The sequence below is a fragment of the Oenanthe melanoleuca genome, chromosome 14, assembly GCF_029582105.1.
Source record: "Oenanthe melanoleuca isolate GR-GAL-2019-014 chromosome 14, OMel1.0, whole genome shotgun sequence".
Classification (NCBI taxonomy): domain Eukaryota; kingdom Metazoa; phylum Chordata; class Aves; order Passeriformes; family Muscicapidae; genus Oenanthe; species Oenanthe melanoleuca.
In genome coordinates, this window is record NC_079348.1 from 456,927 (window position 1) to 478,157 (window position 21,231).

A 21,231-nucleotide genomic window follows, 5' to 3' on the forward strand; every position below is an offset into this window, starting at 1 on the left:
TCACCTGCACGTGCCAGGGACTTCAGCTTCCTCAAGAGCTGGAACAGAATGTCCTCAAGTCCCTAACCCAGTAAATGTGTGCAGACACGCAGAGACACACACAGGGATGTAGAAATTGGTAAACAGAGCCTGAGCCCCCCTCATCCTGCAGGCTGGGCTGAGCCAGCTGTGCTCACCCTGCAGAGCTGGGGCTGCACTGTTCCCTCCCCTCTGGGGCACAGCAACACCCAGAGCTCAGGGAGCCCGTGCCACACTCCTGCTGGCCAGCACAGCCTGACAAAAGGAGACTGTCCCCAGGGCAGGGGCCAGTGTGGGTGCACAGCCTCACCTGGGCTGTGCCGTGGGGTGGCACCAGCAGGAGAGGGACTGGCACCACCAGAGCTCCTGGTGAGGTAAAGAGCTGAGGATAAATGGGATGATTTTATTCTTCATGTGTCCATGACAGCACTGCTGGCTGCTGTGGCCAGAGCCACAGGTCACAATGACATCAGGCCATTAATAGGACAAAGAGTGACAAGTGGGATGACTCAAGGAGCAGGGATGGGGCAGGGGTGCTGAGGAGGAGCAGACAGAGGTGCTGCTGTCTCCTCCCTGGCAGACAGCACCAGCAGGTCCCTGTGAACCTGTCTGAGGCACTGGGCACACAGGGACAGCACAGGGTGGGCTGGCTGATAATTCCCTGAAATTCACCTAATGCATCTCCTAGTAAATCCAAACAGCAGCTACAATACCTTTGCTCTTCCCCAAGGTGCCTGAGTGGGTTTATGGGCACTAATTAACTCCAACTCTCACAGCTGCCTGTGAGGCAGGTACCATTAGTGGAGCAGAGGGAATCCACAGCCCCAGGTGCCAGAGCTGGCTGTGTGCAGGGTCCCTCAGGACCCACCCCCTCCCCAGGGTGCAGTTACAGCCCAGCAGATCCCACTCTAACCAACCACCCATCTCCCTGTGACTCACACCCCTATCTATTGTGGCTTCTGGAACAAAGGCAGAGCCAGGAGAGCTGTGCTAAGAACAGCAGCAGCCCCTGGTGCTGGCCAGAGCCAGAGGAGCCCCTCTGTCCTCGGGCCATGTCATGGCATGGCAGGGACATGGGATGGGACATGGCAGGGACATGGCACGAGGGTTCCAGACACCCTGTGGGCCTGGCTCTGTGTCCCTGTCCCCTCTGAGATGTACCAGACCCCGTTCAGCACAGTGCCTGCACTCCAGAGTGCTCCCTGCAGTGTGCAGCAAGGGAGGAGAGCAGAAAATCCACAGACAGACACCTAAATAAAATATTGTAAAGTGAATTTCCCAGGAGGTGTCAGCAGCTCTTTAATACTGTGCTGCTTTTCCTGGCTGATCATGTTGTCACTCCAGCTGGTGGGAGAGATTGCCAGCTGCCTATGGGAGAGGATGACAGGAATGTCTCCTCTTGCCTGAGACCTGCCCTGCCTCATCCTCCTGCCCTGCCTCATCCTCCTGCCCTGCCTCATCCTCCTGCCATTCCTCACCCTCCTGCCATTCCTCATCCTCCTGCCCTTCCTCACCCTCCTGCCCTTCCTCATCCTCCTGCCCTGCCTCATCCTCCTGCCCTTCCTCACCCTCCTGCCCTTCCTCATCCTCCTGCCCTGCCTCATCCTCCTGCCCTTCCTCACCCTCCTGCCCTTCCTCATCCTCCTGCCCTGCCTCATCCTCCTGCACCACTCCTGACTTCACAGCAAACGGCTCCTTGCAGCTGGAGGGTCAGCAGGGACAGGAGGGTCAGCAGGGACAGGAGGGTCAGCAGACAGGAGGGTCAGCAGCACAGGAGGGTCAGCAGGACAGGAGGGTCAGCAGCACAGGAGGGTCAGCAGGACAGGAGGGTCAGCAGGGACAGGAGCCAGTGTGGGTCCCTGTGGAGCCATGGGGGACGGAGTGGCAGGTCCAGGGTTGTGCTCAGGAATGAGGAGCTTTGCTGGTCTCACAGGTGTGTGACAGAATGGAGCCTTTTGGACGTGCTCAGCCCTGCCCCACTGCCCCAGCCCTGGAGACCCTGCTGTGCCTCCAGCAGCCACTGGGATGCAAAGCCCTAGAGCTTTATCCTGTTCCAGCCCCCACGGGGTGCCTGGCTGCCCCTGTCCTCAGGCTGGGGGTGTTTGAGTTGGGGAACCCCTGTAGGAATTGGGGAGCAGTAGGAATCCCTGTAGGAATCCCTGGGGAGCATTAGGAATCCCTGTAGGAATTGGGGAGCAGAAGGAATCCCTGTAGGAATTGGGGAGCAGTAAGAATCCCTGTAGGAATCCCTGCAGGAATCCCTGTAGGAATCCCTGTAGGAATTGGGGAGCAGAAGGAATCCCTGCAGGAATCCCTGTAGGAATCCCTGTAGGAATTGGGGAGCAGTAAGAATCCCTGCAGGAATCCCTGTAGGAATCCCTGTAGGAATCCCTGTAGGAATTGGGGAGCAGAAGGAATCCCTGCAGGAATTGGGGAGCAGTAAGAATCCCTGTAGGAATCCCTGTAGGAATCCCTGTAGGAATCCCTGTAGGAATTGGGGAGCAGAAGGAATCCCTGCAGGAATCCCTGTAGGAATCCCTGTAGGAATTGGGGAGCAGTAAGAATCCCTGCAGGAATCCCTGTAGGAATCCCTGTAGGGACTGGGGAGCAGTCCTGCCCTGTGTCCCTGAGCCCCTGTCCCTGTGGATGGCAGGTCCTGCTGGCCCTGGGCTCGTGCCCTGGCCTCTGCTGTGCTCCAGGCACTGCCACCCCAGAGCAGAGCTGTGCAGTGGGCACAGCTGGAACGTCCCTGCAGCAGCAGGGTCACTTCACTGGGCACAGCTCTGTGCCCCTGGCAATGCCAGTGCAGCTGAGCTGCAGAACTCACCAGCTGCCACTTGCAGCTCCTGTGAACGCGACAGAAAGAGTTATTTCCCCCAGTTACAACTTAAATGCCAAATAAATGCCTGTGCACTGTGGTGCCTGCAGTGTCACTGGAGCTGCTGTGCCCTCTGAGGTGACACCACCCCTGCAGGAGCAGTGGCTGCACTGGTGCCCAGCCATCCTGCCCCGCCTGGCACAGCCTGGCACAGCTGCCCTGCCCAGCCCACAGCCCAGCCCCAGAGCAGCTCTGTGCCCCAGGGCTGCCCCACAGCTCCAGCCCAGGGCCCCATCCAGCTGTCAGTGCCGGGCTGGCACTGCTGTCCAGCTCAGCTCCAGCCCCAGGGGCAGCACTGGAGCCTGCCAGGGGTCCCTGGGCACTGTCACTGTACCCCAGGGCACCTGGCCATGGGGGCTGGCCCTGGCTGAGCTGCACACCCTTGTGCTGCCACTGCTGGGGGCAGCCACTGGGGACAGGCACAGGCTCTTGGCTTTAGCCTTGTGTGTACAGGAGGGTCTCAAACAGTGACACTTGCTAACTACAGTTTAGAAAACAACAAAAGGAAATTCTAGAGAAAAGCTCAGCGTTTGGTCTCACCCCCACCCCCGTTCTTTTTCCTTATTCAAAAGAAATAATCTTTCAAGCATTTAAAAACTCCCCAGTGCTGCTGTTACAAAATGCAGTGTAACCTTGAATTATATGTAGCAGGGCTGGCTTTCATTATTTATTAGCAAGATCAATTAGAATATTCTGTTTGCAGAAGAATATAATCCAATATGTACTTCAAGCACTAACAGCTAAATATATGCTTATTTAAAAATCAATCTAAAAGTCCAGGTTTCCTTTGTAAATCCTTTCTACAGATTAAAAAAGCAGCTTTGAGTGTTACCACCTGCTGAATGCTGTAGTCTCAAGGAGACAGTCACACATGCTAAAACATTTCAAATGGGAATTGATTGTAAGAGACAAACAGTGGCTGAGCCCCAGCACGGGGCTGGCAGGCTGCAGGAAGCTGAGCAGCTCGTGGGGCAGCAGAAGGGGAGCCAGCCCTGGGCAGTGCCAGCAGTGCTGGGCAGTGCAGCCAGCCCTGGGCAGTGCCAGCAGTGCCAGCAGTGACTCACTGCTCACAGACCCAGCTCAGAGCTGTGCTCAGTGCCTTCCCCAGGCTGGGCAGTGCCAGGCAGTGCCAGCAGTGACTCACTGCTCACAGATCCAGCTCAGAGCTGTGCTCAGTGCCTTCCCCAGGCTGGGCAGTGCCAGACAGTGCCAGCAGTGAGTCACTGCTCACAGATCCAGCTCAGAGCTGTTCCCAGCCCCGTCCCCAGGCTGACACGGAGCCAGGCACCGCCTGCCAGCCCGGCAGAGCCGCAGTGTCCTCGCCTCTCCCCGAATCACAGCCTGCTGAGATTAATTGGCATGTATAATTTATTGACCTCAGGCACGACCTTGGTTTCCTCCCTCTGTGCCGTGGCCGTGGAGCAGCAGCTCTGGCAGGCCAGGGGAGCTCCAGCAGCATGGGCTGGGCACAGGGGGCTGCCCCACAGCCCTGCCCTGGCACTGCCCCACAGCCCTGCACTGCCCTGGCACTGCCCTGCACTGCCCCACAGCCCTGCCCTGGCACTGCCCTGCACAGCCCTGCACTGCCCTGGCACTGCCCTGCACTGCCCCACAGCCCTGCCCTGGCACTGCCCTGCACTGCCCCACAGCCCTGCACTGCCCCACAGCCCTGCACTGCACAGCCCTGCACTGCCCTGGCACTGCCCTGCACTGCCCCACAGCCCTGCCCTGGCACTGCCCCACAGCCCTACCCCGGCACTGGCACTGCCCTGCACTGCCCCACTGCCCTGCCCTGACACTGCCCTGCACTGCCCCAGCCTGGCCCTGCCCCAGCCCCTCTGTTTCTGCCCATCCCCACCCTGCAGAGCCCTTTCCTGCTTTCATCTCCCCCCTGCTGCCAGCCAGGCACAGCTGCTCAGCCAGCTCCCCGCTTCTCCTTCTTCCTTAAGCCCTTTCTCTTTCGTCTTCCATTTTTAAATCTTATCTCCAGGTAAAGAGGGTATTTGATGGGATCAAAAAGTGACCTTTAACAAGGGTAGCAGAGCTTCAAACAACATCCCTGCGAGTTCACACACACTCAAGTGTTAAAGGGAACAGCTCTCTGATCTCCTGTTCCTCAGTGGAAAAGTCGTTTCACAAAGATTTCTGCCAAAAGCTGGTGCAGCAGACTGAGGAAACTTTCTTAAAACCCAGCACCTAGAACTTGGCACAGGCTGTCCTTAGCTTCTGACAAACCAATCCTTCAAAATTTCTCGGTCTCAGTCTTTGCCAAGCGTTCTCAGCCACAGCACCCAGCACCTGGGTGCGAGGAGGGTTGAACTGGGTGATCTTCAGCATCCTTTCCAACCCAAACCCTCCTGCAAGTCTCTGGAGTGTTCGTTTCTCCGCTCAGGTTCCGTCTCTTGCCAGTTTCCCGGGTCTGACAGATCCCCAGCTATCCCCATCCCGACCTCTGCAGCTGATAAAATCCCTGAAATGCCTCAGCTGAAGCACTCCAGGCGTGCAGGGAGGTCGGGCAGGAGCAGTCAGAGGGGTCAGGCAGTGATTAGTGTGCTGAGCACACAGCCAGGCAGGGCTCTGTGCACAGACCCCCGAGGCTGCCAAGGGCCCCCAACCCGTGTCCTGGTGCTGTCCTTGCTGCTGGTGGCACGTCCCCTGGGGAAAGAGCCCGTTTGATCTACAGCTGGGGGTCATGGCTGGGACCGAGCCCTGCCGACCTCCCTGAGCACCTTGGATAAATCCCAGTGGGAGAAGAGCAGCCAGGGCTGAGGGTGATGAGAGCACAGAGCAGTTTGCCCCCAGATCCCACTGTGCCGTGACCCGAGGGTCCCCCGGGCCTGGCAGAGCAGAAGGGAGCAGAGGGGCCACAGCCCTCCTTGTGCCAGAGCAGGACAGTGCCACGCTCCCCAGGGCTGCACTGGCACTGACGTGGCCCCCACGGCAGCAGGAGGGCAGGGGGCACACGAGGGGTCCCCCCCTGCAGCAGAGCCCGCACAGGGGCAGAGAGCCCGGAGAGAGGGGCCAGACGGGAGGGTAGCAGTGACAGCAGCGATCAGCATTGCCAGGGCACAGCACGAGGAGAGGCTGGCACAGCCCGGGACAGTGCCAGTGGGAACGGGGCACGGGGACCCTGTGTGTGCACCCCAGTGCCAGTGCTGGACATGGGAATGGAGCACGGGGATCTTGTGTGCCTTCACACGGGCACACCTGGGCACACCCTGGCACACTCTGGTGACCCTGTGTGCCAGTCCAGCACAGCCACCACCACCACGGCTCTGCTGGCCAAGAGCTTGTCCCCTCCCTGTCCCCTCCATGTCCCCTCGCTGTCCCTTCGCTGTCCCCTCCATGTCCTCTCGCTGTCCCCTCCCTGTCCCCTCCCTGTCCCATCGCTGTCCCCTCCCTGTCCCTTCCCTGTCCCCTCCATGTCCTCTCGCTGTCCCCTCCATGTCCTCTCCCTGTCCCTTCCCTGTCCCCTCCCTGTCCCCTCCCTGTCCCCTCGCTGTCCCCCTGCCCTCTGCCGAGGGCGCAGCTCCGGGAGCTGCAGGTGGGACAGACGGAGCAGCGCTCCAGCCCCAGCTGCACGCACACACACACACACACACACAGACACACACACAGACACACACACACAGACACACACACACAGACACACACAGACAGACAGACAGACACACACACACAGACACACACACACACACACACACACACACATCCCCACCGGGATGCAGCCAGCCCCGCCGGCCAGCAGCCAAGGGGTTAAAGTGCCTCGCTGCTGCTCCCGAGCAGCTTCACTTTGTGCAGCCGGAATTCCCCAGGAGCCGCGGCTTCCACCGGCGGCTCTGCTGTAGAACCTTGTCATTATAGATTGCAAGTTCCTTAAAGGTCAGATAACACAACACAATTGAATCATATTAGTGAGCATGGCGAGCTGATATTTTCCGAGGAAAGCCCATAAAGCAGATTGTTTGTGCAGAGAAGCACGCTGTTTAGGCAGAGCCGCTGTGATCGCACAAACACGCGGAGGAGAAGCGCTCCGGCCGCGGCTCCGGGCAGGGCAGGCGGGGCTCACCGGACCAGCCCGCAGCACACCCCAAAAACAGGGAATAAACAACCTCCCGGTGTATTGCTGAGAGACAATGCTCGATGCTTCCCTTAATGTCTGCATGCAGGCAGCGGTTAATCCAAGACAGTGCTATTAAAGAAATGCAGAATTGATTGTGAGGATGATTGAAGATTTCTGAAGAGCACAATTTCCAAGGCCATGATGACCCCACTTTTTTTTTTTTTTTTCTAATTTGCCTGTAATCTGTTTGGACAAATCCTTTTATCACATTTATTTCCTTTCCAAGTTCCAACAGTGTGATTAATTACAGAACATTGCAGTGCTACTTACCCTACTGAATGCTCATGCTCTTATTTTGCTTCCTTTTAAAATGGATTTCCACCCCTAATAGACACTTTTCCTTGTTCCACTCCCTTACTCTGTCCCTCTGAACGTGGCACTGGAGCCCCCCACCCTGCCCCAGTCTGCAGTTCCACCTGGAGCCAGCACCAGTGACCACTGCTTTCTGCTGCAGGGGCTGTGTCCAAAAATCTGGTGCTTGTCAGACCCTAAGGTCTGCAGCCCCTTCACCAGCCTGGAAATTCTCATTTGGTTCTACACTTAACTTCAGAATGAAAAAGCAACTGGAATCAGCACAACTGCTTTAACCTTCCCCGGTCACAGAAAGAGGAGGAGAAGTCATTAAAAAATAATTTTGAATACACAAAGCCACATCTCCTCTCACTGACCTTCAACACCTGCCTCGCTGTGCGGGCAGCAGAGCAGGAGCAGCCCTGGCTCCCACCCCACCTGTGCCTGCTCTCCCCTGCTGCCTTCCCCCTCGTCCCACACAGCGAAACACAGGCAGAAAAACAATTAGATTGAAATCTTGTTTCCTCTTCTATCTTGCCTTTTTCCTGTCTCTCCTTAGCTGCTCCTCGGTGCAGGATAGGGTTTAGAGTGGTGTGAAAGGATGATTTATGGTCTGGCACTACACACTGCCAGGGCACTGCAGGAGCAGCCAGGATGTTCTGGCATTCTGCAATTCCTGGTGCCCACTGCCCACAGCACCACTGCTGTGCTGCCCTCCCAGTGCCTCTGTGCTTCCCTGGGCTCGGCAAAAGGCACCAACAGCCTGGACTGTCGCAATCCAATAGCCACGAGCACAGGCTGTGTGAGAACAGCCCAGCACAGCACAGCCCAGCACAGCACGGGACAGCCCAGCACAGCCCAGCACAGCCCAGCACAGCACAGCACAGGCTGTGTGAGAACAGCCCAGCCCCACAGCCCAGCACAGCCCAGCACGGCACAGCACAGCACAGCACAGGCTGTGTGAAAACAGCCCAGCACAGCCCAGCACAGCCCAGCACAGCACAGTCTGTGTGAGCACAGCCCATTCCCCCAGCCCAGCCCAGCCCAGCACAGCCCAGCACAGGCTGTGTGAGAACAGCCCAGCCCAGCACAGCCCAGCACAGGCTGTGTGAGAACAGCCCATTCCCCCAGCCCAGCACAGCCAGGGCACAGCTCAGCAGTGTCCCCAGTGCCCAAGTGCTGCCCAAAGCCCCTGGGACTGCTCAGCTTCCCCTGGTGGCTCTGACCGTGGCTCTGTCAGGGCAGCTCTGCGCCACCAGTGCCCTTCATTAATTGCTAATGCTGCCCAAGAACATCCCGTGTCCTCCAGGGCTTGGCAGCCCCTCCGAGCTGGGGCACAGAGCACACTGCCTGCCTGCCTGCCACATGGAACCAGAAGCCAAATGAAATAATGAAAGAAACTCATTTTAATGCCACAGAGGGAATTGTTTTATTGCTAAAGCAGCAAATAGAGCTAATTGAATCCACTGAAAAAAAAAAAAAAAAAAGAGCAAAGGAATGGAAAGGGTAGGTGTGGAGCACAGACAAAAAGGGCAAGCTGGAGCCTGAATATTCATGGACCTAGAAACTGCAAATCCTTGAATGCAAAATATCTTCATAACTGCTCATACTGGCAATGGCAGTGCATGCACAGCTCAGAGACAGCCTTGGAATGTTTGCATTTACAAGATTTTTTTCAGTAATACTATGGAACAAATTCTCTGGTTCATTAAGCTGCTTTGCACCTCCCTGGTAAAGGAGAAGAGGCTGGGAGTGAGCAGCAGGGCTGGCACAGGTTCCCAGGGTGCTGAGGTGGCAGAGCCCATCCTGGCACAGCTGGGTGTCCCCAGAGCCAGGCTGTGCCATGGGGGCCACCAAGGCAGCTCTGAGCTCAGCCCTGCCCTGGGCTGAGCAAGGGACTGTGTGGCTGGGCTACTTCACCCCAAGCCACTTCCAGTTCCACCTGCCACAAGCTTTTAAACTCAGTTTCCAGTGAATTTCAATTTTCAGAGGCAACATGTATATTAACATGGGGGTTACATTTTAATTAAGGCAGCACTCATGTTCCTCATTACAATACTAAGTCATCCAGCAAGGAACACCGAGGGTATAAATCCAGTTAATGAAGAAGGAGATGTGTAACCTGCACTGTGTGCTCCAGCACAGAGGCACCAGTACGAGACAACTCTAGTACGAAATGCAAGGTGGGAAAGCTGGATTAGAAATGCAGTTTATACCAGCAAGGGCCACACAGTGTTCATCTGCACCCCAAGGGCATCCAAAACACCCCAGTCCCACCTCAGCGTGTTCTCCCCAGCCCGAGGAGAGTCCAGGGCTGCCAGGGCTGCTGGGTGTGCTGGGCACAGTGCCCAGTCCCTGCTGGAGCTGGCAGCACCCTGGGAGGGGACGGCTGCACTGGAGAATTCCCAGCCCAGCAGCAGTGGCAGTGTCCCCAGCCCAGCAGCAGTGTCCCCAGCCCTGCAGCAGTGTCCCCAGCCCAGCAGCACTGGCAGTGTCCCCAGCCCAGCAGCAGTGTCCCAGCCCAGCAGCAGTGTCCCCAGCCCTGCAGCAGTGGCAGTGTCCCCAGCAGCAGTGGCAGTGTCCCCAGCCCAGCAGCAGTGTCCCAGCCCAGCAGCAGTGTCCCCAGCCCTGCAGCAGTGGCAGTGTCCCCAGCAGCAGTGGCAGTGTCCCCAGCCCTGCAGCAGTGGCAGTGTCCCCAGCCCTGCAGCAGTGTCCCCAGCCCAGCAGCAGTGGCAGTGTCCCAGCCCTGCAGCAGTGGCAGTGTCCCCAGCCCTGCAGCAGTGTCCCCAGCCCTGCAGCAGTGTCCCCAGCCCTGCAGCAGTGGCAGTGTCCCCAGCCCAGCAGCAGTGTCCCAGCCCAGCAGCAGTGGCAGTGTCCCCAGCCCTGCAGCAGTGGCAGTGTCCCCAGCCCAGCAGCAGTGTCCCAGCCCAGCAGCAGTGTCCCCAGCCCTGCAGCAGTGTCCCCAGCCCTGGGGTGCCTGGGGCTCAGCCCCCACAGCTCAGGGGAGGCAGACACAGGTGAAATCCAGCACCCCAAATCCTCACCCTGGGGGCACAGCTGGGAGCCTCAGCTCCCCTCTGCCTGCACAGCCCAGGGGTTAGAGCAGGTAATGGGGCCATGGGGCAGCTGCACTGGCAGGGCAGGGACAGGGACAGGGAGGGAGCTGGGCTGGGCAGGGACAGACCCAGCTCAGTGCCAGGGACAGGGAGGGAGCTGGGCTGGGCTGCAGGGACAGACCCAGCTCAGTGCCAGGGACAGACCCAGCTCAGTGCCAGGGACAGGGAGGGAGCTGGGCTGGGCTGCAGGGACAGACCCAGCTCAGTGCCAGGGACAGGGAGGGAGCTGGGCTGGGCTGCAGGGACAGACCCAGCTCAGTGCCAGGGACAGACCCAGCTCAGTGCCAGGCCCTGGATGGAGGCTCTGCAGCCATCACCCACTGCCTGCAGCCTGAAACACTCTACAGAACAAACTCCTCACAGCCTGCCACGGCACAGCAGTTCCTCACCACTGCAGAAAAGAGCTGAGGAGCTCCTGGGGAGGTTTCCAAAGGAACCACCTGCAGCAGAGACGTGGATCAGCTCCCACTGAGACCCCACATCCCCAGAGGAGAGTGCTTCAGTGTTACGTGGGAACAGAGCAATAATAAAACACCTTGCTGTAACTTTAGCAGCAGTGGCTCTTGCAGAAAAGCCTGTAATGATCTAATAACACATTTCCCTTGCTGCCACTCCAGCCTTGTGAAATCCAGGGTAGTTTAAGCCATAAATCCATCCCAGCTCTTCCTTTGTCATTAATTGTTAGGCTATTTGTATCACACATCTCACATACCAAATAGACTCCAATTTCATGGTGGGCTAGACTGCAGAAATGCTTCTTTTAATATTTTTTAATTTTAAAGTGCTACCAAACTTTAATATTTTCTAATGGAGTGTGTATTTTACTCACAGCTAATAGTATCACTACAATTTAGGAGCAATAAAAGTCAAGCTCCTGTCTGTACAATAAGCTTGCAGCTCTCTTTCCAAAGTTCAATCAGTTAACCTAGGAGAGCAATAACTCCCCTACAATGAGTAACGGTGCAGAATAATATTTAGATAGAGATAAACCCTTTTTGCATAGGAAACTGCATTATGATTTGCTGGGTCTATGAAATTCTCAGCAAGATGCTTCAGTTTCCCAATGAAGTTGTTGCCTCAGGCACTTCTGCACCCAGTTTCGATGCTCTGGGTGGGTTCTAGATGACTCTGAGCTGAGTGAGGAATCATTCCAGACATGTTACCATTCCAGATCCTGGTGTGGGCAGCACACCCAGCCCAGAGCTGCTGCAGCCCCTTCCCCTCCCTGGCAGAGCAGATTCAATTATGAGTGTCCATCAAGAGCAAAGACAGAAAGGGCAGAACTGGGGCTGAAGGAAAGTTGTTTGCAGATGTGCATGAACACTAACACCAAATCCATCACTGTACCCATCTCAGTGCAAGATGAAAGGAAATGCTCTGAAACAGGAGAGTGTGGATCTGGGCAGTCAGAGCAGCTCTGCCCGGATCCAAAATGATTACTGCCAATAAAGAGGGGCCAAGTCCGCTCCAGCCTGGCTCTGAAGGGAATGGAAATCAGATTTTGGCTTGAAATGTGTTACTGCAATCTCTGTAGTACAAAATAAAGTCTGGCAGATGGAGTTATTTTTACCCAAAGCTAGTTGTGTTTAGTAGGTCAGTGGCTATAACTGATCCACCTCTGCTATTTCCCCTTCCCCCAGGTCCCCTGCCTCAGTTTCTCCAGGCACTGACAAGATTGGAGCAGACAACTCCAGGATATTTTGGGAGGATCCTACTTAGCTGTAAAAATCAATTGTGAATTTTGCATCCACCCCCAGCATTTGGCCTGTTTATATTGCCAAATATATTCTGTAAAGAAGAACTGTACTTCACAGGAGAGCTTGTCAAGGTAAATACCTTCATTTACATAAAATGTGACTAGCAATTGAAATGTTAAAGCCATAAAGAGCAAGTTTATGATCCATCCTTGATGCCTGGATGTATAATATGACAAGGGGGGAAATACTGTGCCTTGCAAAATTTAATTTAAATTGGTGTGTTGATTCTGGGGAGGGAAATGGGAGACTGAAAATAAAGGTTGGAGGGGTTTTCTGAGGGCTGTTTTTTGGCTTTTTTCTTCTTCCTTTTCATAAGTATGGATTTTTTCCCCAGCCTTCTACAGTCAGGTTTTCTGTTTCAGCTTGGAAACTGCAGCTCCCTGAATAACAAAGGAGGAGCAGGGTCTGGGCAGCAGCCTGGCCATGCCCAGGGAGAGGAGCTGCTCTTGGCAGGGCAGGGCCAGTCCTGCTCAGCCATCCCCCTTTGATCTCAACAGGAATTGTAACCTCCTGCAATTCTGGGGTTTCCTTTAAACATTTTCAAATACAGGGGAAACCAATTTAAACCTCATACAACCCTAAATCATACTTATTTAAAAGTGGATTAAAAGGCTAAAATGAGCTGCTGCTCACATGCACACAGCAGAGAAATGACAATATCCACCCTGGATGCTCTGGAAGGTTTGATGGAGCAGGTTCCTCACCCAGACTCCATACAAATGTCTCAGCCATTCATTCATGCTCATACCCTTGTACCCTTTGCAATTCATTGAAACCACTTCAAGCAAAAATCATTTGAAAGAAATTACCTCTGTGTAGGACACTGAGCAGTGAGGAATGTCCCACGTGAACCAGCCCAGCCCCCAAAGCAATAAAACTTCTGCTGAAGTGTGTGAAATAATGACTCAGAGAAAAGGAGTCCCCATGACAAGAAGAGGTAAAGGAAACCCATGAACAGAAAAAGACTCTGACCTTTGTCGATACAAGGTGTCACAAATTTGTGTTGGAATTTTGGCTTTGAAAATCTGCAGCCTTTGCCCAAAGTCCCTCTGAGAAGCTGCTGCTCCTGCTCTGCCAGGCTGAGCTGGGTCTGGCCCAGAGCAGGGTGAGCCTTGCTGAGCCAGGAGCATCATCCAGCCAGAGAGCACCACCACCCAACACTTCCCCTTCTGCTTCTCCTGCCTCTCCCCAGGCTGGTTTCTGAGTTTTCTGACACTCTCAGGGCACTCACAGAGAGGAATGAGCTCACAAACTGACATCACAGATAAACTGTTAGCAGCAAAGCAGCAGAGTGTTTACAAAGTGGGATATTGAGCACCATCCTAGAGAAAGGACCTTGAGAGTGCAGTGCAAGACTTCAGTGATTCCGGGGCTGGTGACGTGTGCTGGGCTCCTGTGTGCTCCAAGGTATGTTCCAACGTCCCCAAGGGTGTCCCCGAGGGTGTCCCCGAGGGTGTCCCCGGTGTGCTGAGCCCTGTGCCCACAGCCCTCCCAAGGGAGCTGCCCCTGTTCCTGGGGTCAGGGCAGGAGCCAGCAGGGCACGGCAGGGGGACCTGCCTGGTCACTCTGGTCACTCTGGTCACCCTGGTCTGAGGGACGGGGCTGGACACGTCCCTGCCCAGGCTGCCAAGGGCTGGACACATCCCTGCTGCCTCCCCCCTTCCTCTGAGCACTCTGTGCCCCAGGCAGCACAAAGCCCTTTCTCTGGAGGCACAGGCAGCACAAGCCCTGCAGGAACGAGTGCAGAGCCTCCTGCCAGCCCTGGCACTGCTCTCACCCTCTGTGCAGGGGCTGAGAGCAGCTGCCATCCCCATGGCTACAGCTGAGCAGCACTGGATAACAATCACCAGGTGATAACACACTGCAAACAGGCACAATTCATTCCCTCAGCCATTCCTGGGCTAAAGCAGAGGGAAAGGAGGGAGAGAGCTGCTGCCCTGGAAGGGGCTGGGGGTCCTGGCCCAGCACACAGGGCAGGGCAGAGCCAGGAGATGCCCAGCTCTGGCACACAGCAGACAATGCAGCCTGCTGCTGGAGGGGCTCCCACCAGTCCCCAGGAGGGTGAACATGGGGCAGAGCAGCTCAAAGCCTGACCCAGAGCCCAGCCAGGTGCCAGCACAGCTCTGCAGCCACAGAGGAGAGGCAGCTGAGTCACCACATTTCAGCAAAAGCCAACTCACAGCAGGGCCCAGAAACAAATCAATACACTCTCCCTAAGTTCCCAGAAGGGCAGTGGGTACAACACTCTGGAAAGGCCTTTTGCAGAGGAACACAGCAGCTCACGGGCTCTGCAGCAGTGCCCGTGGGCAAGGGCAGACCCCACCCCATCCACCACAGCATCCCACCTGCAGCCCCACCAGCACAGGCTCAGCACTGATGGAAGGGTTTGAGTTCCTGAGTGCCCTGGGCCAGTCACAACAGCACAAGCATGATCCAGCAGCACAACTACAGATCACAGCTGTACAGCTCACACAGCCAGGTACAGCTCACACGGCCAGGTACAGCCCACACGGCCAGGTACAGCCCACACACACACAGCCAGGTACAGCTCACACACACACAGCCAGGTACAGCTCACACACATGGCCAGGTACAGCTCACACACACACAGCCAGGTACAGCTCACACACATGGCCAGGTACAGCTCACACACACACAGCCAGGTACAGCTCACACACACACAGCCAGGTACAGCTCACACACACACAGCCAGGTACAGCTCACACACACACAGCCAGGTACAGCTCACACACACACGGCCAGGTACAGCTCACACACACACGGCCAGGTACAGCCCACACACACGGCCAGGTACAGCCCACACACACGGCCAGGTACAGCTCACACGGCCAGGTACAGATCCCAGGGCCAGGTACAGCTCACACACACGGCCAGGTACAGCCCCCAGCCAGGTACAGCCCACACACACACGGCCAGGTACAGCACACACACACGGCCAGGTACGGCTCACACACACTGACAGGTACAGATCCCAGGGCCAGGTACAGCTCACACACACACGGCCAGGTACAGCGCACACACACACGGCCAGGTACAGCCCACACACACACGGCCAGGTACAGCTCACACACACACGGCCAGGTACAGCTCACACACACACGGCCAGGTACAGCCCACACACACATTGACAGGTACAGCTCACACACACACGGCCAGGTACAGCCCCCAGCCAGGTACAGCTCACACACACGGCCAGGTACAGCCCACACACACTGACAGGTACAGCTCCAGGGCAGGTGTTTGTGCCCCACAGCTGTTTGGGGATGCTGAAGAAGTCCCCCCACATCCCTGGACAGGTTCCTGCCTGCAGCCCTGCACAGAGCCGGCTGCTCCAGGGCTGGATCGTCCCTGGGCACGCAGGGCTGGCCAGGCCAGCTCAGGAAGGAAGGTGAGATGCTCCATGAGCAGAGCCCAGGCAGGAATGACAGGACAGCCACCTCCCCACAGCCTGAGCACCCACGGGACGTGACAGCAGTGCCTGCTCAGAGCCAGGGAGCTGCTGCCTCGTGTTTATCGTGGGAGAAGAGCTCCCTGGCACGGCATTGCTCGTTCCTGTACGAGGGCAGCAGCCCAGCAAACAGCACACAGCCTGGCTGCCCGGGACAGCCCTCCAGAACCCCAGCCTGCAGTGCCCAGGCCCTGCACTGCCTGCCATGGGGCTGCTCCTGCAGCCACTGGCACAGCTGCACCCCAACACAGCTCAGCTGGAGCCAGGGCAGGGAGTGGGTCTGATCACACCCACTGCTGCAGCCTCTCCATCGGGGCTCCACTGGGCAGGAAGCAGGAGCAAAGCAACGTGCAGGGACACACAGGATTTAATCAATCACCAAACTCAGAACCCAGCTGCAGCTCACCACTATCAGGTGTTCCCTTTGTGTGCTGGCAGTCATATTCGTGTTAAAACTGCAAGTTTGTTTTCAAAACACTGTCACAAATGCCCAGTTTTTCTGCTAAAGGCAGGATGTCAGACCAGCCCAGAAAGCGTAAGGTGACAGAACTGGACCCCCTCACCGTGCTGAGCCTGCAGGCAGCTGGGGATGGGGCTGGCAGCACTGGGCTGCTCCCCTCAGCTCAGGAAACCTCAGGGGTGCCCAGGGGATGAGGTCTCCTGTGCTGGGCATTTGCAGCAGCAGAAAGACACAGCTAAAGCCCCCCATGCCAGGGCTCAGGGCTCTCTCTGCCTTCACACCTGCAACACTTCTCTTCCAAAGGCCCAGAGCAGCCACCAGCAGCACCTGAGCATCCCCAAGGACTGGCACCTGCCAGTGCACCCAGTGCACCACTCAGCACCAGGGCAGGCCAGTGTGGCTGCTGCACAGTGCCAAGCAGCATCCCCTCCTTCTCCAGTCACACACAGCCACTGGGACCAGTGACTCCTGCCCTGCAGACCCCAGCCCACCTCCCTGGGTGTCTCCTCTCTGACACCAAGCCCTGGCACTGCAAGGGGACAAACCTGCCCAGGTGTTGGACACTGCAGGCAGCTGCAGTTCCATTCTCCACAACATCCCCACACAGCCCTTGATCCGAGCCAGGCTGGGAACTCAGCGTGTCCCAAACGCTGCGCCTGTGCTTGTCATGAGCACTTATGGATGTGATCTCCATTCCCTGGCCTCAGAGGCCACTCTGCCATTCTGCCACCCTTTCTGAGCCCTGAGGAAGGCTCTCAGTGCTTTTCCAATGCAGGGCAGCTCAGGGCAGAGCTGCTGGCATGGGACATACCCACTGAGGCATGAGCATCACCCTGGACAGACAGAACACCTGCAGCCCAGCCTGGCTGCAGGGGACACTGGAGATCAATCTGGGCATGGGACAGAGCAGGGGAACACTTGGACACTGGCTAAAAATCAGCAGCAGCTCCTGCAGGAGAGCTGGCACATCCTGGGGAAGGAAGGAACAAGTTAAAGACAACAGCTTACAGAGGAACAGCAGAGGAAGATTGGATGTCGTGTAAGGAGAGCTGTGCCATGAAACCTGTCCTTCAGCCAGCCCAGCCTTAGGTCAGGGTCATAAACTACAACCACACAAACTGTTCTGGCAGCAGAGCAGAAACCAACCAAAACTAACCTTGGCCCAGTTTGCACCAGTTCGTGTGTGGGAACATCTCTGTTTGCAACTGCCACATGAACTGAGCTAAAGACACCAGAGCCAGAGTGCAAACCCCCAGCTTTCCCCACAGGTTCCACCAAAAACAGGCCAGCAGTGTGGAGCTGCCCTGGCACCCTGCCCAGCAGAGCTGGTGTCCCCTGTGTGCCACACTGGGGCCCAGCAGCTCCAGGCTCTGAGAGGGTCCTGGCCCAGACCTCGGAGCATTTAGGGGGCTCCTCAATCTCAGGCAGCAGAGACAGGTAATGTGGCATGGAGCACACACAAAGAAATGGCAGTGCCCTGGTGCTGGCTCCATTTTACAGCTGGAGAAGGCATTTCCCTTTCCTCCAGCTCTTCCAGGCTGGGAGATAATCTTGTGACTGAACAAGCAAAGCAAGGAACCCTGAAGGTCTGCCATTCCCTTCTTCCACTAGTAAGAAAAAACCTGAGCATGCTAAAAGCTCACAGTGTGTAATGCAGAAGTCGCCATAAGGAGATGCTGTAAAAACTCCAATAGTTGCTTCTTTGCTAAAAGAACATTGACATTTCTGTGGATGGGAAATCCCCAGTTACTGTGCCTGGGACAGGGCTGGGAGCTGCCAGCCTCGCTGGTGCTCTCAGGTGACCCCCCAGCAGGTCGGGAAGAACCAGCTGTGGGATGGACAGCGACCCTTCCCCGCTCTGCTCTGGGACTGTGTTTGTATGGTTGTGCATTTGTGTGTCTGCATGTGTGTCTGTGTGTCTGTATGTGTGTCTGTGTGTCTGCCTGGCACCAGCACAGCACAGGGAAGCTGTGGCTGCTGCTGAGGCACAGGTCACCCTGCATCCTGCCCTGCAGGGCTCTGGAGGAGGGGACAGCAGCACGAGTTTGGGCTGGGCAGGTGTGGAGGGCAGGGCTGCAGTGGCACAGGGCACCTGAGGCACTTCTTTACCTGTGCCAGGGCATCCACCCCACGGCCTGCTCTGCCCAGGGTGCCCCAACACACCAGGGGTGCCCCAGCCTTCCCCCAGCTCTCCCACCCGAGCACAGGGCTGGAAATGAGCAGCACACCCAGAGAGCTCTGCAGGGAAATACCAGGAAACAGCAAACTGCACCCTGCAAAGGAAAACCTGAGTGTGCCTCTCACTCCACGAGAGGAGCTACACCCACTCACTAGCCCCTTTCTAGCAGCAGAACTTTAAAGATGAAAAAGCAGCTGTTCATCATATTCAGTGCTTGATCTTCTTCTGCCTGTTTTGAATTAAGCCAAACTTTTTTTATATGGCACTTTCTATCCTCGTCCAGCCAGTTTTCTAAACTTATATTTCAAGGTAAGCCTTTTCTCCAGAAAAATTCAGTACAATAAAATACTGTGATTGAAATTATATCTATAAACACAATAACCATAGCCAGTCCTTTAATTCTTTCCCCCATCAGAGCAGGACACCAAAACCACTCAGGGACAACCTCACTTTCTCAGTGCTGGTGTCCAGTTTCTCAAAATGCCTGCAGAAAATCCCACAGCATTTCACCAAAGCCAAGCAGATACCATGCCAAATGTTATGAAGACTTTACTTCCACAATGCCCACAGAAGACTGCCTGGAGATTCTCACATTTAAATACCCCTGACATGAAGACCATGCATTTTATTTTAATAAAGAGTGATCAAATAATCTTGGCAATAACTAGCCTTCTGCCTCTCATTTTTAGCTTCATTTTCAGAGCAAATAGCAGCTGCCATACTAACCACAACAAGAACTTCACCAGCTCAGCCACAGACCACTTTTATACCACGAACCAGCATGGTTTGCTTTGAACAGAGCTACCAGGAATTTTTAAGTTCTACTGATGTGCTGAATTCTGCTCAGAATTTTTTTAAGAAACACTGAGCCATCACAATCCATTGATTTCCTAAACCTGTCAAGACATTTAACACTTCCTTACTGCAGTCCGGTGTTTTCTAATAACCAGGACATTTAGCATAAAATTCCTTTAAAACGTTAGCCAACATCAGACAGCAGTGTTTAGAGACTTCTTCACAAACAGAATTAGATCTTGTCAATGGAAAAAAAACTTCCTAACATGGAACTTGTTGAATAAAGAGCAAACCCTATTTGTGAAGCAAAGCCTGTGCCCGCATGAAGGCAGCATCCTTCAGCCCCAGCAATACCTGGAATAATTACGATCTTATTTCAGTAATTAATAATTACCAACCAATTCAGGGGTGTTTTACACCACGTACAGCTGAACTGCCGCGGTCTGCTCACAGCCTCCGAGCAGCCGAGGGGATGGCATTGGCGATTTCCAGCTTTCCCCCGAACACGCGTTCGCAGCCGCGGCGCTGCCAGGCGCGGCCCCGGCCCCGAGCGGGGCTCCGGAGCTGCGGCTCCCGGGGTGGCGGGGACCCCCGGGGTGGCGGGGACCCCCGGGGTGGCGGGGACCCCCGGAGCTCCCCCGGCCCCAAACCGCCCCGGTTCCTCCCTCCCCGCAGCGCGGAGCGCAGCCCCCGCCCTCACCTGTACCACTCCAGCCCCTTCTCGTAGTTCCTGTCGAAGAAGTGGGGCTCGGTGCCCACGGCGCGCACGTCGGGGTGCGCCCGGATGGCCTCGAGCAGCGCCCGGGTGCCCCCCTTCTTGACGCCGATGATGAGCGCCTGCGGCAGCCGCTGCTCCCCGTAGTCCGGCGTGGTGCTGCCGCGGCCGCCGGCCCGGCTCAGCTCCTCGTCCGTGGTGCTCGACTCCTGCTGGTCCCGCTCCAGGGCTGCGCTCTGCGCCGCGATCGCCTCCCCGGGGGCCAGCCGTGCCCGCAGCCAGGCGGCCGCCGCCGCCTCCCGGCTGCCGTTCGGAGCGGCCGAGGGCCCGGGGGCCGGGGGGCTGCCGGGGGGGCTGCCGGGGGGGCCGGGGCTGGCCGGGGCTCGGGGAATGCCCGGGGGGCCGGCGGAGCGCGGGGCCGCCGTGGCCGGCGCGGCGGAGCCGGGCAGCGCGGCCGGGGAGCGCAGCGCGGCCGGAGCCGTGCCCCCCATCAGGCTGTAGCACAGGTAGGTGAGGCACAGCGACAGGCTGCACATGCAGAGCAGCTTCCGCGCCGGCGGCCCCTTAGCGCCGCGCCCGCCCGGCGGCCCCGGCGGGGCGGGGGGGGACATGGCTGCTCCCCGCTGCTCGCCCCGGGCACCGGGCGCACATGGTGTCTGTCTGTCCGCCGCCGCCCGGCCGCCCCGGCCGCACGGGGCGCCGCCGCCGCCCGCCCCAGCGCCGCCGCCGCCGCCGGGGGGGGGCCCCGCATGGCACGGGCACCGCCGGCCCCCGCCGGGCACCGGGGTCGGGCTCCCCGCGCCGCCGCCGCCCCGCTCCTGCCGCGAAACTTTGTGCCGGGCGGGAGGCGGGAGCGCGTTCCCGGCGTGGGGAGGGGAGGGCCCGGCCCCGGCCCGCCCCCAGAGCGGGAGCGCGCGGGGCCGCGCCGAACCGAACCGAGCCGGGCCGGGCGGGACCGCGGGCACAGAGCGGGGACACCCGGACCGGGCTGAGCCAGGGACAGCGAGAGCACAGAGACACCTGATCCTGGCAGAGACACCCCCAGGCTGAGCGGAGCCAGGGACAGCGAGAGCACAGAGACACCCGGGCTGAGCAGAGCCAGGGACAGCGAGAGCGCAGAGACCCGGGCTGAGCAGAGCCAGGGACAGCGACAGCACAGAGACACCCGGGCTGAGCAGCACCAGGGACAGGGAGAACACAGAGACACCCGGGCTGAGCAGAGCCAGGGACAGGGAGAGCACAGAGACACCCGGGCTGAGCAGCACCAGGGACAGGGAGAGCGCAGAGACACCCGGGCTGAGCAGAGCCAGGGACAGGGAGAGCGCAGAGACACCCGGGCTGAGCAGAGCCAGGGAGAACACAGAGACACCCGGGCTGAGCAGCACTAGGGACAGGGAGAGCACAGAGACACCCCCGGGCTGAGCAGCGCC

At 57.4% G+C, this 21,231-nt stretch overlaps 1 protein-coding gene across 1 annotated transcript in view; it reads right to left on the reverse strand.

Moving 5' to 3' along the window:
• Positions 1-20,472, reverse strand: part of HS3ST4 (heparan sulfate-glucosamine 3-sulfotransferase 4) — a 58,533-nt gene extending 38,061 nt beyond the window's left edge. Inside the window, exon 1 of the mRNA XM_056503232.1 lies at positions 19,787-20,472. Coding sequence (XP_056359207.1) covers positions 19,787-20,412 — 626 coding nt within the window. The 5' untranslated portion in view covers positions 20,413-20,472. The remainder of the gene's footprint in view (positions 1-19,786) is intronic.
• Between the last annotated feature and the right edge of the window lie 759 nt (positions 20,473-21,231).